Genomic DNA, 18,337 nt, shown 5'->3' on the forward strand with positions numbered 1-18,337 from the left:
CTATACACTAGTAAGGCACGCAGAGTTAAGAAGAGCCAGAGGAAAGTGCGTTAGAAGAGAGAAAGAACCTTCAGTTAAGCAATTTAGCAAAGCGAAGTCTCTGCCAGTTCAAAGTAGGCGTTGTCAAAGGTCTCTGCGTATAGAGATAGCTTCTGAAAGTTTAAATGCAAGCATTATAGAATAAAAGATTCAATTTCAATACTTACGTGTAGATAATAATCCCAAGAATTATTTATAATCATTAAACAAAACCATTCTCATAAACAATAATTAAAAAAAGAAGAAAGCCCACACTTTATATTCCTCTCTTATCAATTATTTTATTGTCCTTGAATAGGGAAAATTGCCATTGTAACTATTTACTAATTTGTGTTTCCTTTTATTCAAAGAAACACAAAGACTCCTCTATAATTTAGATACTGCCGATGTGTATAATTAACTTAGCTGTTCACTTGACAACCACCAAGTGTCTATCCTTCAGGCCCCGTGCAAATGCGTGATATACTGTCTACGGACATCGGGCTTTTAAAGTTGATTAACAGCCCTAATCGATTCAACATTAGCTGACGGCCCGTTATTGGCTGACCGCATATGCACAGTGATTGCAGCCGACTGGTCATTAATTACAGCGTTCAAGCTTGTATCGCACGTTTCCACTTCTATGAACATCCGATTACGTAGTTTGGAAATACTGGGGAAAACAAATACAGTTGTAACACCTGCAATGTTAGTGAGGTGAGAAACTGATAGCCTAGCAAACCTTGTTCACTTAATAATGAACCCACCAAATGCTTTAATACGAAGAAGAAAATTAAACTGGCAAGTTTCTAACTACGCGTGAAGTTAGTTTGAAATGCGATAGTCGTGTTCATCATGTGATCAATAGAACAATTCTGTATAAAGGTAGTTTGTTAAATGGTTTGTCAGTGTACACGACTAACTTTTGGTAGTTTCTGAAGGTACCGCGTGGTATTACTTGATCTAAGAATTTCATGTGACAACTTCCATTCATATATAAAGAGTATATGAAGAGAAGGGTTAAGAGTTAGTATTTAAAAAAAGAAATAAAAAGAACAGAAAGAAGAAAAAATAGAAATAAATGATAAGCACTAGCTGCTTTAAAATCTTTAATAAATTAACCATAATTTCCTTATACTTATCTTCGTTCTATTAAAATGTAGTAATTATAGATATAATAGGTGTTGTTAATATGAACCATACTGATGTAATGTAAGTTATAGCAAAAACTTTTTTTGTTACGAAACATAACTGGGTAAAATGGCAGATTATAAAGTCTGACAGCTTCTGCTTCTAACTTGTAAAATATACAAAAGGTTAAATTTTTCTTTGGAACAATTTATAACTCCAAGTTACCTGAATGGCTTAAGTTTTGAAGTTTGTTTTCAGGAAGAATATAAGCTTTTAAATCTATTTTTACTCAGTTATAACAGCCCAGTAAAAGAGCATTTGTGTTTTACTTTATGATAGTTTTGTGGCTGTTTTATATGTATTTTACCCGATAGTACTTTAAAAATGCACATACGGAGAACTTGCAACTGCAAATTTCTAATAATAAAATGCTCTTGTGAGCAAAGAACGCGTTGTTCTTTCTAAAAATTGCAGTTAACTGAAAGTGCTACTATATTTCATTTAAGTCGGTATTTTATGACTCCTTAAAAGGACTGGTTTGAAGGGGCGAAGCAAGAATGCTTTTCATATTCCCCGTTATCTGAAGAGGACAGTGTAAGGACAGGGTGTTATTGAGCTATATAAAGCTCTGATCATGGCAGGAGGGTAACAGCAATAGCTGAGCCACAGTTAGAACTTCATTGGCTACAGCATTGCCATTCATTACCCTCCCTGGATACCCATTTTAGTCGCCTCGTACGACATGCATGAGCTACATTGGGACTTTTCTTATCCCGGCCCCCAAACGGGAAATTTTATGACTCCATAACGTTTCCTACTTTTAAGTTTTTATTCTATAAATAATCTTATTTGGCGTTCAGTGTTACAAGAACAATAAATATTTTTATTTAAAAAATCGGATTTAATATTAAATGAAGTGAATGATAAATAAACAAACCTTTCTTTAGTTTATCTACATTCTAAATTACGTTAATTATTCTTTTGTATTTTCCGTCTGTAATAACTCTCATTCCACCACTACTAATCAACGTATTCTCAAACAATAAATAAAAAATCGACCCTAATCAGAATAAAAATAATTGTTTTCAATGTTGTTTCCTATTAAATTAAAAGCAGGAAATCAATTTAAATATTTTAGAATTTTCCCTGATTGTTTGGAGAAGGAAATATATAATGGGAATTATAATTAGATATTTAAGTTGATGGAAAAAAATTATGTTTATAAAGAAACTTTTAAGATTTCTTGAGGATTACTTCGATTTGTAACAAAAAAATCGATACAACCGTTGAATGCATCTTTGGGTGAAAGAAATTGCAGTTTAATTTTACTATTAGATTAACAACATTAATTAAAAGAATGAATACAAAACAAGAATTCGATAATGATTAACTTAAACATTTCGAAAATTTGCGTTGAACATTTCTTATTGATTTATGTATCTAAATAACACAGTTTTGTGTCTTTTCGTGCTTTTATTAGCCTCCATAGGTGAGTTCGTTACCCCGGACCCTTGGGTTAGTAAGACCTCGGTTAGTATCCCGAGTATGTTGAGCTTTTCAATCAAAGGGAGTTAGGTTAACCAGTCTCATGCGGAGGTGAAGGGTTTTTCCACTTTCACTATAAATATTCTTTCAAACTAGGGGAGGGGAGAATAAAATAGCTGATTTAACAAATCACGTGCGAAAAGGGTGAATAATACTACGACTGATCCATATAATATTCATTTATATTTAATCATGATGTAATAAAATATATCACAGATAATAGACGATGCGAAAATTCAGTTTAATCCCCACTTTCATTCCTATCACAGACATTACGATTTTTAAAATGTATATTAACTTGAAGTGCAGTTTAATTACGTATTACCATTTTATATAAAAGATCAGGCGGTACAAAAATTATATTAAAGTTCATAGAGACTGGATTTTATGAATTTTAGAGACGTCGAAAGTTGTTCTTAGTTGTATTTATGTTCTTAAACCAAGATCTGTACATCACTACGCCTACCGCTTCCTATCTAATTAAGTCTTGTGTAATCCTCTTAGGGTTTTAGCGAGACGTGTGTTTTATCCTCAAACAGTGCTGAGAAAATATTTTATTTAAAAAACTTCTTTTATCTACCACCGGTTCTTTAATATCGTGGCCAACATTGCAATGATAATCCGCATTTCTGTATCTTATACATTCTTACACTCATTATTTCTTTTCTTCTTTCCTGATCATTAATACATGGAGAGAAAATGCAGATATTTTTATATGATTCCTTTCTATCTATATAAACTGACTAAGCCAATGAGTGTTTGTCATTTTCTTAAAATTTCGACCTGTTATTCTTTCATTCCTTTTGAAATCAATTAAATTGCAATTTTTTCATAGGTTATTTAACATAGACTACAGGAATAGATAGTTGCATTCATAAGGCGTTCTCCGTTCTATCTACACCCCATTAATTGAATACATACAGTTATAGAACGGTTTAATCACATTCCATGCATGCTTTATGCCTTCAATGTAGTTTCAGTTCACTACTGCCATCTGGCGGTATTCTTTCATTCTTCATTCATAAATTTTTAATGCATTTGTCAATTCTTGTCTTGGAAGTTCTCAGTGAAGATTAGTTTTCAGAGTCCGTGTAATAAGGTGCCGACAGCAGAGAATTAGCAATCACATTCAGGTGGACTGCAATTTTCCATCAAAACTTCGGAAATACAAGCACTGGCATAATTTATCAGAGGTCTTTGATATCTATCATTAATCATGTACCTTCGCCAACAATTTATAGTTTGTTATGCTCTTAATCCTTTTCTTGTTTGCCTCAACAAGGCCATTCATTAATGTCCAAATCAGACTTCATATTTTCGTGTTCCTAGGAATTTTTTGAGCTCAATTCTTTTTTTTTTTTTAATTTTTATTCTTCAGCAGTGATCCATCGAGAACGATTGCTTTAAAAAAAAATTCTCGTTCTTAATAAGCTGTTCAGAATTTTTGATAAACATTTTCAACTGGTGAATTCTTCAAAAATTTTATTTTCATAATTTCATCTTTCTTCCTACCTTTAAAGATGGAAGGTCTGCCTTTAACAGAACGAGTGCATTTAATTTAATTTTTTATGTATATTTCGATGAATGCAGGTATGCTTTTCTGTATTACTCTAAAGTAATTTACTTTATTTCTTGAAATCTTAATTTTCTTCATATTTACATCTTTTGTACGCAACACGTTGGCATTTTCAAAATTACAAGAGCTGTACACCGCGCATGCGCGGCTATTTCAGCACTGCGCATGACTACGAAAAACAGACTACAGGTATCCCTCGATTAACACCGTTAATTAATCCCTCGATGTTACCGCGTATATCAAAATCGCGTTAATCAAATCTAATAATCAATGGTAAAAATTACAATTCGTCCAGGATTGATTAATAATGCTAATAATTCGTTTTAGATGGTACTCTTTTAGGAAAGATAAAAAATGAATGCAAAGTAAATGTTTAATAAATACTTGTACCCACATTATTTACTGCAATTTTTTATCAAAAGAAGTTATCAAGAGTCGTTTGAACAGTTTTAGCTTTTTTCTTATCGGCATAAATTCAACGAAAACAAGCAAAATGACTCTCCAGACCTCGGCAAACAAGCAATAAAACATAAAGAAAAAACACTGCAAATATAATACGTGATGGTACAAATTAAGTGGATATTGAATCCAATATTATTTCATAGCCGAATATAAACTACAAGAGTTTCGTGCCGAATATATAGAAACTAAAAGTTTCGGCGGATGCAAACATAAGCAATCTTATGGGCAATTCGTAGTAAAGGTGGAGTAAGCTCCAGATCACTTTCCTTTTAGCATTTTACATAATGTAAAGTACGTCTCCTAGAGAAGTGCTTCCCAAACTAGCCTTTGGAGAGGGCTCCCTTTGAAAAAATTAAAATATTTCACGGCCCCCTCGAAAAAAATTAATATATACATATATTATTATAATATTTATTGTATTTATATTCAATACAAAACATACACAGCGAATATTGCAAAAATCAAATGCAAATATTACATTTTTAGCATCTTACATACATGTTTGACATGGAACATTATCTCATATTTTTATATAGATAGATATATTGTCATTGCACATTTTCAGTACAAGCACATGTAACGCAAAACGATTAGTAATAAAGAAAGAATTAAAAACATAAAAGAAGTTTAATAACAATTTAATGTGGTGGATGTGTTTCAATACTGCTACACCAATATCAGGTGAAATATTTGAAACTGCAATTCTTAGATTTCTGCCTTGAAATGTATGAACACGCATATATTTACTAATATTCATTAAGCGCCGAAATACGCAGGAAGCAAAACTTGTGAACGAATGTGTGATTTTTTCCATTAAAATATAAAAAATAACAAAAAAGAAATAATAAATAATAAAAATTAAACACGTTTCTTTTAAAATAAAAATAGTCTACTTAAGTCTTAAAGCATTTTAAATTTGTTTTCATTATTTAACGCCCCCCCTCAACAAAACCTACGGGGCCCCCAGGGGGACGCGGCTCACAGTTTGGGAAGCGCTGTCCTAGAGGACATGTATGATAAATAAGCCTTTGGGTCTCTATTTCAGTAATACATGATGGTTTATTTATTTTCAGTTACAATCTAGAAATTATTGAAAAAAGAATAAAAACAACAACAACAACTAAACCATATTATACTGACATCGGAGGTCGCGGTATCTCTCAGATACAATTTACTGTCAAATATCACAAACTTTACATAACATGTGTTAAACCAAACTGACATCAAAAAACAGTGATGTGGAATATCACTCGTAACTATGTTACGAGTGATATTCCACATCACTGTTTTTTGATCCACTATACACTGAATTGTGTAAGAATATTTATATTAAACATTTTGCATGTATCTGTCAGATCAGCTGCGAGCTCCGCAGGGTTAAAGGCGCGTTAATCAAAACTCTTGCCGCGTTAATCAAAACTCTTACCGCGTTAATCAAATTACGCGTTACGCAAAACCGCGTTAAGCAAGGGATACCTGTATAACAGAACCTGGACACATTACTTCATGTCCATTTGTTGTATCAAGGAAACTTTTTACGGTGTAAATTATTTCATAAATAAAATTATACCATTAAGATTTTGTTATTTTAATTTATATTTATTTCTAGATATAATAAACGCATTATTATTATTTATGGGTTAATTTTAATAAAAAATGGAGCTTTTGTTGCAGTTTTATATTTCTTATTAAACTAACATTCAGATAAGGAGAAACTCAGATATGGTCAAGTAGAAAAAAAAAAAGTGTCGAGTATAATTTTTGGTTCTTTTTTCCCCTCCTCAGTGCCATTACATTTATCATGTTAGATTATATGAGGTGATTGGATGATAGATAGAGACATGTAATTGTAATTAGGGATTCTAAATAATTTAAATAGTTAATCTCCGTATCTTACACTTCTTGATTTTCCTTAATGTTGAAGTCGGTTTATCAGAGGGACTCATTCATGCTGATGTCATGAAATTAGCCAAATTCAACGATAATTAGTTAAAGAGTGTATAAGTATGCTGTGTTCAATGATCAGCCTTAGTATTATATATTTTGTTTTTTAAAAAAACGAAAACATTGACACTATGCGTACAATGCCATCTAGTGGCGCTATTCTACAACAGCAAGAAGCAAAGATAGATTTACCTCGTACCGTTGGTTTACTCACCTTACGCGGAAGACCACCCTCAATATCTTCCTCGTCCCGTTCCCTTAGAGTCGCATAATCACCATCTTCCGACCCGGAATCTGATAAGTCTTGAAACTTCACATTTTGTTTCTTAGATTTTCCTGTTGCCTTCGGTGACTTCGTGATGGAACGCGACCTGCGCGAAGTGTTCGTATTTGTAAGAGTTTCATCAAAAGTGACTTTATGTTTAGTTGAGGGAGACTTCCTTTGGTTTTTGAGCCATGTTATGCGATCTGTTTCCGGGGACTCTTTCGTGTCTTTTGGGGAAGGAGGCTTTGGTTTCAGCCAGTAAATATCTTCGTCATCTGTTGAGGAATGTTTCTGATTAATTAAAGATTTATGAGCCAGACTCAGTATTGCTTTCTTGGAGGCTTTTTCTCTGATCTGGTAGGTATGTCCATTGTCTACCACCAGCAGCGGGGCCTCCTTACCTGTCCGAAATTTGGCCATCTCGCTTTCACCCAGTCCTTGATTCACGTGTCCATTGCAGAGAGCCGAATCGACGCTACACTGCTCGCCAACGAAGCGCCATCTATGTTTCACAGTTAGAAACAGCCACAGAACGATCCAGAGGAACAGGTGCATGACAGTACCGGTAACCGCTGCGAGAATGGCGCCATCTAGACTACCGCAGTAGACCAAAGTGTAATCGTACGTGAGCGGAGCAGCTGTCGAAGCCAACATTAACAAGACCAGAAAGGCACTCACGTGCGGAATGTAACCCCAGAGACGCCATGCCTCTTTCTTCCACACAATGTGGTGACGTTGTACCCGACACTCTTGCCACTCGCGATGCTTCTGAATCCCATACATGTACAGAACGGATCCAGACATGGTGAGACCAGCGTTGTATACCATGAAGAGGATCACGGACAGCGGCACGTTCAACAGGAACGGAGAGAATCGAAGCAGAACATCTTTTGGACCGTATACGTGAACCTTGTATAGAACAGCGAAGCCAGTGAAGGCGAGCAGCTGTTGTATGCCATTGAGGACGAGCTGAACCGAAAACAGGAGTCCGAAGTGTTTGCTTCCTCGCCAGAACACTGATGGATAACGTACAGCATATACCAAGAGAGCCAGGGCGTAGTTGATGAACTCCGATGAGATTGGCAACACTTCCTCAAACTGAACTTCGGTCCTTGATCTTGGAATCAGTGACTCGGCAGCCTCCTTGTTCCAGAGTTCTGTCTCGTTGATGGTCGACAGAAAGCTCAAAACCACTAGTCGATCTTTGTGAGTGATGACAAAATCCAGGTCGGTCTTCCACAGGTCACCTGATAGAAAGATAATAAACACAGTTAGCTCTCTCTCAAATAAATTTCGTTGGTTCTTTGAAACAACGAAATTTATATAATTATAAGGCAATTATATTAAAATATCAAACTTAACTATGCAAATTAAAACAGTGCCATATTCAGTTGGTCGTTAAACATTTTGACGCTAGGTGGCAGCACAATCACGCAGTGTTACATGACTTCAACATACATTTTAGGTGTCTTTGAGAGGCACAATCAAAATATTTCGCAAGCACAACACAAATCTAAAAATCTCAGTCATATCGAGAAGAAAGATAAACAAATGGCGATGCTCAGAACTTTTGTACTCAGTAATTATTCAGTAATCATGCCACACAACACTTCAAATTCAGAATGACAGACTGAGTATTGTCGATATGTACCATTAAGTTCTTGTATCGCCTCGGCTTATTCGAAGCCAATTGAAAGTCTCCGATTACCGTCTGCTTTCTCGGAAAGGAGAAGATCGATGTCGCTTCTCGGTTACGAAGACAAGGCAGCTACAGCAACGACAACGAGACTTTCATGTGCTCATTACTGGATAACACCAACCCGTGTTGGGTCATCTGTCATGTTGTCCACAGTCGTCGTGAATTCTCGGCGTTCAGCAGACATTCCCAAACTCGTTATAATTGGCTTGAGATTACGGAAACCACAAGGGAATCGCATTCGTTAGGGGGGGGGGAAAGATCCTCAAGCACTTAGCATTAAAACGCAAGTTCATTAATGGGAAGTTGAAGTAGAGCCTTAGTTTGGTGATAACGATTTTAACGTTGATTCCGAGGTGGATTGATATTTTTCTTGCCAAAGTATTATGACTAACAGTGTATTAAAGTCAACTAATAAATGTCAATTGCATTCTGTACAAGGTTTTTTTTTATCTCTTATAATCTAAGAATTCTCCTTTAGAAACCATTTATAGATGCAAACGTCCTGCACTCATGTAGAAAATCAAAAAAAAAAAAAAAAGGAAATCATACAAGCAGATACTTTTCCGTATGTAAACAAACAAGTTCATTTGTTTAAGTTAAGGGGATAATAAATCCCTCATTATTCTAAAGCCGGATACGAAACTCGGAGATCGAAATCTAAGAGTTTCATGCCGAAGAACTATCGGCGAGTCCAAGCGTAAGTCAACACCTGGGTGGTACAACACTAGGGCAGCTCGGAGCAAAGGTGGAGCAAGATCCATCACTATCCTTAATATTTTCCCATAATGTAAAACGCAGCTCCTAGGAGATGCATTACTGTTTTACATTATGAGGAGAGGCCACTACCAAGACCGGTTTCGACCTTTATTGAGGTCTCATCAGTGAATAGGTAGACCTGGATAATACCAAGGTTTAAGTGAACCGAACTTAAACCTTGTTTTATTAAGCCGGATATGAAACTCGGAGATCGAAATCTAAGAGTTTCATGCCGAAGAACTATCGGCGAGTTCAAGCGTAAGTCAACACCTGGGTGAAAAAAAAAAAAAAAAAAGAAAAGAAAAGAAAAGAAAAAAAAAGTCTCTTGGCTCTTTATCGTAATAATAATAATATATGGGTACTGGGTACACCGGTCTGGCAATTCGTTAGTAGGGGTATATATGTAAGTTCGGTTCACTTAAACCTTGGTATTATCCAGGTCTACCTACTCACTCATGAGACCTCAATAAAGTTCGAAACCGGTCTGGGTAGTGACCTTTCCTCATAATGTAAAACAGTAATACATCTCCTAGAAGCTACGTTTTACATTATGAGAAAATATTAAGGATAGTGCTGGAGCTTGCTACACCTTTGCTCCGAGTTGCCCTGGTGGTGTTGTTCCACCCAGGTGTTGACTTACGCTTGGACTCGCGGATAGTTCTTCGGCATGAAACTCTTAGCTTTCGATCTCCGAGTTTCGTATCCGGCTTTAAAATAATGAGGGATTTATTATCCCCTAAACTTAATTTACGCCGCCAGAAAAATAGCCTCTTGGCTCTTTATCGTAGGTTTATTTGTTTGTTAACGACGAAAACGGATGTGACGTCATATCATGCCTACACATTTTTTTTTTTTTTTTTTGCCAGATGGGTGAAGCAAGAATGCTTTTCATATTCCACGTTACCTGTAGAAGAAAATGTATGGATAGGGTAATATAGAGCTATAAGCTCTGCTCATGGCAGAAGGGTAATAGCAATAGCCGAGTCTCAGTTAAAATTTCATTGGCCACAGCATTGCCATCCATTACCCTCCTGTGTACTCATTTTGATCGCCTCGTACGACATGCATGGATTGCAGTGAGGCTATTCGTATCCCGGCCACCACACAGGGAGGTAAACTTTGTCTAGATCGGTGCATGCTTCATTCATAAGATATCACAAAAATTATTGGGTGGGTATATACTTTTAATTAAGTTTTTTTTTCTACTGGAAGAAATATAAATAATTTAATTTATTTATATTTTACTTAATTAAAGTAAAATTAAAGTAAAAATTATAATTACTTAATTAAAGTAATTAATTAAGCTTCTCACTTTATGCTTTTCTGAAGATATTCGTATGATTACATCTATAAGAATGAATTAGTAAAGACATTTATAATGGCTTGTGGTCGTATTTTGCTTGACGACGTAATTGTATGCGAATGCAGTAATACTCTATGTGAGAGTATTACTGCAAACGTCTCTTTATAAATTCACTTCCCATTTTGCATTCAGTTTCCAGTTTTATGTTGCCATGGAAATAGAGAACAAAAAAAAAAAAATCAGTGCTAGTTTATATATACAAAGTTTATTTTTATCTTTGTGATTGGTTTATTCTTACAGAGCGATGGAAGAGAAACAATATTTTAAGTGACAGCCGTCTCTTATGTGTACCTGTGGTAGTGTATTGCTGTTACATTGTAGAAACAGCTGTCAGAATGCGTGAAACTTTCCTTTTTTTAGTTTCATTTATGGGTGCTAGCGTTCAGCATGAGAATCTAACGGAAACTTATACGTATCTGAAACTCTCTCTCTCTCTCTCTCTCCCAACAATTTTTTTTTCGTATTCCCAGGGTTTCCTCCTTTTCTTGTTTTCCACTTTCATAGAACTGCGAAAGACAAAAAATGATTACATTTTTGATAGAAAAGGAATTCCCACAGACTGCAAAAATCAGCAAGGGAAGTGCACGCTCGTCACAAGATTTTTTTTTTTTTTTCTCTGCATCGAGCGATCCCTACTTATAGTGTTGTGGATTTTGGAAATATGTTGGTCTAAATTTTTACATATGGTTTCGCTTGCGTTTTTGCGAAATGTTTTGAATATGATCTCAAATCTTTCTTTTTATTTCATACTACATCAATTCATATATCGTTCTTGGTGCAGCATCATTCAAAACAGAAAGTGCATGCGGGCCTGCGCTCCCAGAGTAGGAAACTATAATCACAAAAGATTTAAAAAAAAAAATTATTTGCATTCTGCAAGTTTGCAATAGCCCGTAACAATCTACGAAAAGTCTTATATTTTGTATAACGTTATATTTTGGTAGTAGACATTGGAGGAATCAAAATTATGAATAGAAAGAACTTTGATTTTTGTTTATAACAACGTAAACTTGTTAAAGAAACTTAAATTAGTTTCATTTAAAATGTGAGTTTTAAAATTGAATGTTTTTTTTCCTTCAATGCAAATTTGAATAAAATATTTTTTTCATTTATTTCACTAATTAAAATAAAAATCATGTTTTCAAGTCGACTTATTTCACTGATACTTGAAAAAAAACTTTTTAATATTTAAATTTCATTTAATAAATGGATATGATAAAATAGTTATTTTCATTATTTTTTTATTTGTATTAAAAATACATTGAAGAAAAATATTATTGTACTACTTGATAATCTTTATAACACAAAAATCAAACAGTATTGCCAAAAAAAAAAAAAAATGCTATTTTTAATCAGGCTGGTGAATTGTCATACATTCTTTGCTTATATGGTCTATTTGAATACGAAAATATGAATGATTCCTCACAAAAAGTTAAAATAAAATTAATATGAAAACTATCTAAAATGTGACAGTCATCATACACTACATACTACAAGGCAGTGAAAGAAAAAAAAAAGAAAAAGAAAAATCATAAAATAGCAGTGTGTAACTAGAATTGCACATTATATATTTTTTTCATATCTAGATGTGAACATTATTATTATTATTATTATTATTATTATTATTACATAACAAAACCACGGAGTTTCTGAACTCATGGAAGGTTGCACTGCATCACACGATCTACCTACTAACACCACTGTCTTCACCAAAGCTCAACACAAACTGGTTGATAGATGGTGTAGCAATAGGCAGTGATGTACATATCATTAGTTTCTGCTAATTACTTGTATTCTCTAGGGATTTATGGACAAAAATGCAGTTTTCTTATTTTTTTTAATCTTAGAAACCGAGAAAAAAATATTGCTAACTCACTTTCAACTGAAAGCGGGCCATCATAATAAACACTCCTCTTGTCCTGACGAGAACCGACTCGGGCGTTTTCCAACTGAAAGACGCATGTCTCGTCGTTCATCCAGCTAGCTATGTGCAAAGGAGGTGCTTTATCGACAGCATTATCACAGATAATATCTACTTTACCTATAAACATCTATGGTCAATTAGGTTAGTTAATGTACTTTGTTGGATACAGTTTACGTTGTTCGGTAACTAAACAAGCAAATGTTATTTTTATTTTAAGAAAGAAAGAAACAGCTTCCTGATTAGGAAAGAAGGAAAGCTACTTTTTTAAACTCAAGTTTCCTTCAGTTAATAATCGTATCCCAGACACTTGATTAAAACGACTAAATAATATTGGGTAGTAAATATTGTTAAATTCTGAGTAATTCCTCAAATACATCTGACACAATAAAACGCTTTTCATTTATATCTGCTCTAAGGTAAAACTGAATGTGTAAGATGCTTTAAAAATATAACTACTGCAGATGTTTTAAATGTTTTTGATATGCTACATAACGTTTTCTTTAAGTGATACATATTTTCATCGTCAGATGAGGAAACAATTATCTTGGTTAATTAGAGACCTGAAGTGACGTAAAGGCCTTTGTTTCGTTTGTTCTCTTGGCCGGACTAAGGTTATTTCTAACCAACTTTTTAACATGCTATAGTGTTCCACCGAAAGTTGGAAATTTATAGTGCATTGATAAACGTACTTACAGCCCACGAAACTCAGACTATTGCAGGTATGCGTTACAATCCATTGTTTCCTTTTTGGCGATGAAAATCCTACCTTTGTAGAAGAATAATCCCTCCTAATAATGAATACATTCTTCATAATTGATGCTGTATATACTGAAACAAAGAAATCTAATTTCAGAACTGTTTTATATTCCTCTCTTCTTCTGTGCTTTTCAAGGTTGCTCTAATACCGTTGCCTATTTGAAGTGAACGACGCCACATGGCCTTCTAGTGGGTGACAGAGTAAGATCATTAATCCTGCCTCTTTCTACACCGAAATGATAATTTATCCTCTCCCTGATGCAACTGGTACGGAAGCAAGGGACACTTAGGTAATTGCGGTGCATCAAGCAAGGGATACGCTTTCCTTTCTCTGCAGGGTTGTCGCCCATCGCCCACGTCAGCATCAACTGCTCCCGCTTGACATGACAGCTGACAAGTAGAAGAATGGTATTAGATAGAAGGCGTTGATACGTTAATAGCGATGGAGATAGCAGACGTCAGCATAACAGAGATCATCTTGACTGACAGCTGGAAACTGCATGAGTTCCATTTCAGAATCATTGCTTCATAAAAGAGAAAGATTTATTTGCCAACTATGAAAAGAGAATTACGAATTTTATAATTCAAGGCATTAATGGGATGTGAAATATGTATGGTTGAGTTACTGCTGCCATAATGTTTGATACTCAAAATATAACCTTTAGAATTCTTCACGGTTCTGTGAACTCTATTTGCACATAAAAACGAATAAAAGGAACATTAAGTTCTGTGCCACAGCCTAATTTACGAAGTTTATGAAATATCGATTATGCACTAAATATTTAAACATATCTCCTTTCTTGTCAATCTAGAGAATAGGCAAAATTCCTCAGTTATCATTTGAAATGTTTATTTTTTATTAAAATTATATAATTTACGAAATTTTACCCAATTCTGCAGACTTTCGAATAATTTCAAAGACTTAATTTTTACTGCAAAAGTGTTTAAAAAAAAGTCTTGTATTTCTTGCTGTAACTTACAATAATATTATTTTAATAGAGAGTCATATAAATATAAACTTTCTATGAAATATTAATTAATTTTAAACATTGATAAACATAAAGAGGGGAAATTATTTTCTAATTATTTTTTCAAAATTTATATATTATATTAATCAAATATAATATATTTGATTAATATAATATATTTCATTAATATATATTATATTAATCAAATATAATATATATTAATGCATCTATCCAATCACATAATAAAAATTGAAATAGAAACTAGATATAAGGAAGGAGAGGAAAATCGACCATGAGATGTGGTGATTAATACCCTTGGAGGGTAATGGATGCCAATGAAGTTCTAACTGAGGCTTGGCTATTGCTGTTACCCTCTTGCCATGACCAGAGCTTTAATAGCTCAATAACACCTTATCCCTACACTGTCCTCTACAGATAACGGGGAAGATGAAAAGCATTCTTGCTTTTCACCCCTTTAAGCCAGTCTTTATAAAGATAAGCAAATGTAATGGGATGTGAATTATGCATGCTCCAGTTACCATAATTTTTGATACTCAAAATATAACCTTCACGGTTCTGAGAACACTATTTGCACATAAAAACGAATAAAATGAACATTAAGTTCTGTGCTACAGACTAATACTAAATAACCAAACCTTGTTTGATTAGCATCGAATAAGGATGCTAATCAAATGGAAGTTTGTTTTTCCAGATGCTATTCCTAAACTTTCTTCTTTTTTGGTGGAGGCTGATATTTGTATTTTTGACTGAAGCAATAAGATCAATTTATAATGTTTATTAATCGCATATACTCTTCTAGCCGGTTTCAATGTTTTGTGGAATGAAAAACTCAAATTTCCAGAAGGGAAAACTATGTGATTGCAATACATTAAAGGAAGTGTGGTTCTGGTTGAGTACTATCAAATTCTACGTTTACAGGCGCGTAAATTATAATTTTATTTAATATTTATTATATATAGAAAACTGTCTATTTGAAAGTTTTCAACAAAAGAGCATTTCGAATTCTATTTCTATTAGAAGGATTGCTGTATTGAGAAAAATGAATCAAAATGAAAATATACTTACTCTTTAGAGACACTGGTGACATTATAATTAAGAATTATAGACACGTAAACACAAGATTATTTTAATATTTGCCAAATATCTCAGTCTGAAAATAACAGACTATCTTCAGTGGCTACATAGGAACAGTTTCAGACTGAGATATTTGCCAAATATCTCAGTCTGAAAATAACAGACTATCTTCAGTGGCTACATAGGAACAGTTTTTAACAAGGTGGAATACCAACATAAATATCAACACCTTGTTAAAAACTGTTCCTATGTAGCCACTGAAGATAGTCTGTTAGTTTCAGACTGAGATATTTGGCAAATATTAAAATAATCTTGTGTTTACGTGTCTATAATTCTCAATCATAATGTCACAAGTGTCTCTAAAGAGTAAAGTTCTATTCCTTCACTGGGAAAACCTTACCAAGAAAACCGATAAATTAGGTAAACTTTCAGTAATACAAGGTAAGTTGCGATCGAGGATCATCTTTCTGAAAAAATGCCGCGACAATAAGATTATTCCTAATTTCGCTAAGATAAAAGAAACCATCAAATCTCCTGGAGCTCATAATATCTACAGGAACACCAGTTTAAATTTAATCCGTAGTCAACTCAGAGCAACTAAACATGATCTAGCTATTAACATTCGTCAAATTTCTGATCTCCGTACACTTATCTCCACAAACTTAGATCCACATCTTTCTGACATAGTTTTAATGTGGCTAAACGCTCTATACAACGTTCATATAAAACAGAATCAACATCTAAACAGCAAATTTGATGCTCTTGTTTCTATTCAAATCTAGCCTTTCCAAGTTCCAGATAATTGGGTCGTCAACATGTCCGGTCGCCCTTTAACGATTAGTGAAACACTCATCCTCTCAAAAGACATGATTTCGCTATAGTCCCTAAAAATATTCCATATCTAGATTTCCTTGTTAACATTGAACGGAACCTTAGTAATCTCTCCAGTGAAAAGGTTAATTCTCTCCATCTAGAAGTTGCTTCTACGCTGCTTAAATCCAAGCTTCCTCCCTCCAACATATCTGCTTCTGAAAAGAAAGCGCTACATTCCTTAAGAAGCAACAGTCACCTTGTCATCACTAAAGCAGACAAAGGAAAATCGACAGTAATTATGGATACTTCAAACTATAGAAAACTTTCTCTTTTACTTCGTGATCGCTCAACATACCAAGAACGTAATCACGATCCCACCAACAGGCAACTGAAGAAATTAAATTCCCTTCTAGATGAGGTGATAAGTCTGAATACAGACAATAGAAAGGCTAAAAACACATTTCGCAAGACCTCTAGATTTTATGGTCTACCTAAAATACACAAGACAGATATTCCTCTTCGTCCTATGGTGGACTGTATTGATTCACCTACTTATCGCACAGCCAAATATTTAGCGAAAAAATTATTGAAATCACATATAGGCAAATCACGCTCTTTTTTTTAAAAAAAAAAACTCTTCGGATTTCTTAAATAAATTAAAAAATATCTCATTACAACCTACTGATCTCATGGTGAGCTTCGATGTAGAATCTCTATATACTAATGTACCTCTCAAAGAGACTTTACGATTACTTGACACAATTATCTTCCCACAAGACATTATAAAATTATTTGAATTCGTGATGCACTCTAGATATTTCTTATGTCAAAACAAATTCTACAACCAAGTTGAACGACCATGGGAAGTCCACTTTTACTTGCTTTAGCCAACTTTTATTTGGAACATCTAGAAGACGTCCTGTTTTCATCTATATTCCCTCAACCATCATTTTGGGTGAGATATATAGACGACATCTTTTCAGTGTGGCCTCATGACAGAGATTCCTTACCTTACCTTACCTTACCTTACCTTCCTTTTTAGCCAGAATCAATTCCTTACATCCTCGTATTAAGTTCACCGTGGAGATTGAAAAAGACAAGTTATCCTGTTTTAGACGTCATCCTCATCCGTTACCTTCAGGTATTCTTACAACTAAAGTTTACAGAAAACTCACTTTCACTGGATTTTATATTCTCAAACAATTCGCTCACATCATTATCAAAAAACAAGAATCATAAAATGTTTATCCGACGAGCTAGAACTAATTGTTCAACTTCTCATGAATTACAGAAAGAACTTTCAACTATCAAACATCACATGAAATTAAATGGCTTCTCTGAAAAAAGTACACAACATCTGTTCGATTCCTATAATCCAGTCCAGAACAACAACGATTCAATGTCGAGTTCCAATTCCATATATTTCCGGGATTTCAGAACCAATTTCAAGAATTCTGAAGAAATATGATTTAACAGCCACTTATATACCTATTAGCAAAATATCCACCTATTTCCCCTCTTCTAAAGATAAACGCTCAACTATGTCTCTGCCTGGTGTGTATCAAGTTCCTTGTAACTGCAATCTGTCCTACTTTGGACAAACAGGACGCTCTATAGAAAAAAGAATTGAAGAACATCAATCATTCTTTCTGCTCAACAAATCCGATAAGTCTGGATTGGTTCAGCACGTGATAGTGACAAGCCACAACATCCTCTGGTCGAAGACTGGCCTTCTACACAGATGTCGGCATAAATTTGAAGGCCTTTTCAAAGAAAGTGCTGAGGCCTTACTTCAACGCCTTAACTTGAATCGAAATGACTGTTCCTTATCAAAAATATTGGAGAGTTTAATCAGGATAGCACATTAATTTTTTTTTTAATTGAGACGTAATTCCTACATTAGTCTGAAATTATTTATAAATTAAGATTATTACATGAAACTGTGAATTAATACCTATAGTTTAATCATCACTCTGATAAAAAAATTTCCCTCTCTTTAATACTTAGCAATGCAACATCACG

General features: G+C 34.2%; 1 protein-coding gene across 1 annotated transcript in view; it reads right to left on the reverse strand.

Moving 5' to 3' along the window:
* The window catches only part of LOC150106473 (uncharacterized), a 153,531-nt gene that overhangs the window by 2,489 nt on the left and 132,705 nt on the right, over positions 1-18,337 (reverse strand). The window contains exon 3 of the mRNA XM_090392465.1: positions 6,891-8,188. Within this exon, the coding sequence (XP_090248591.1) occupies positions 6,891-8,188 (1,298 nt within the window). The remainder of the gene's footprint in view (positions 1-6,890; positions 8,189-18,337) is intronic.

Source organism: Typopeltis vanoorti, chromosome 5 (genome assembly GCF_054136105.1).
Source record: "Typopeltis vanoorti isolate ZY-2024b chromosome 5, IOZ_Tvanoo_1.0, whole genome shotgun sequence".
Lineage (NCBI taxonomy): Eukaryota > Metazoa > Arthropoda > Arachnida > Uropygi > Thelyphonidae > Typopeltis > Typopeltis vanoorti.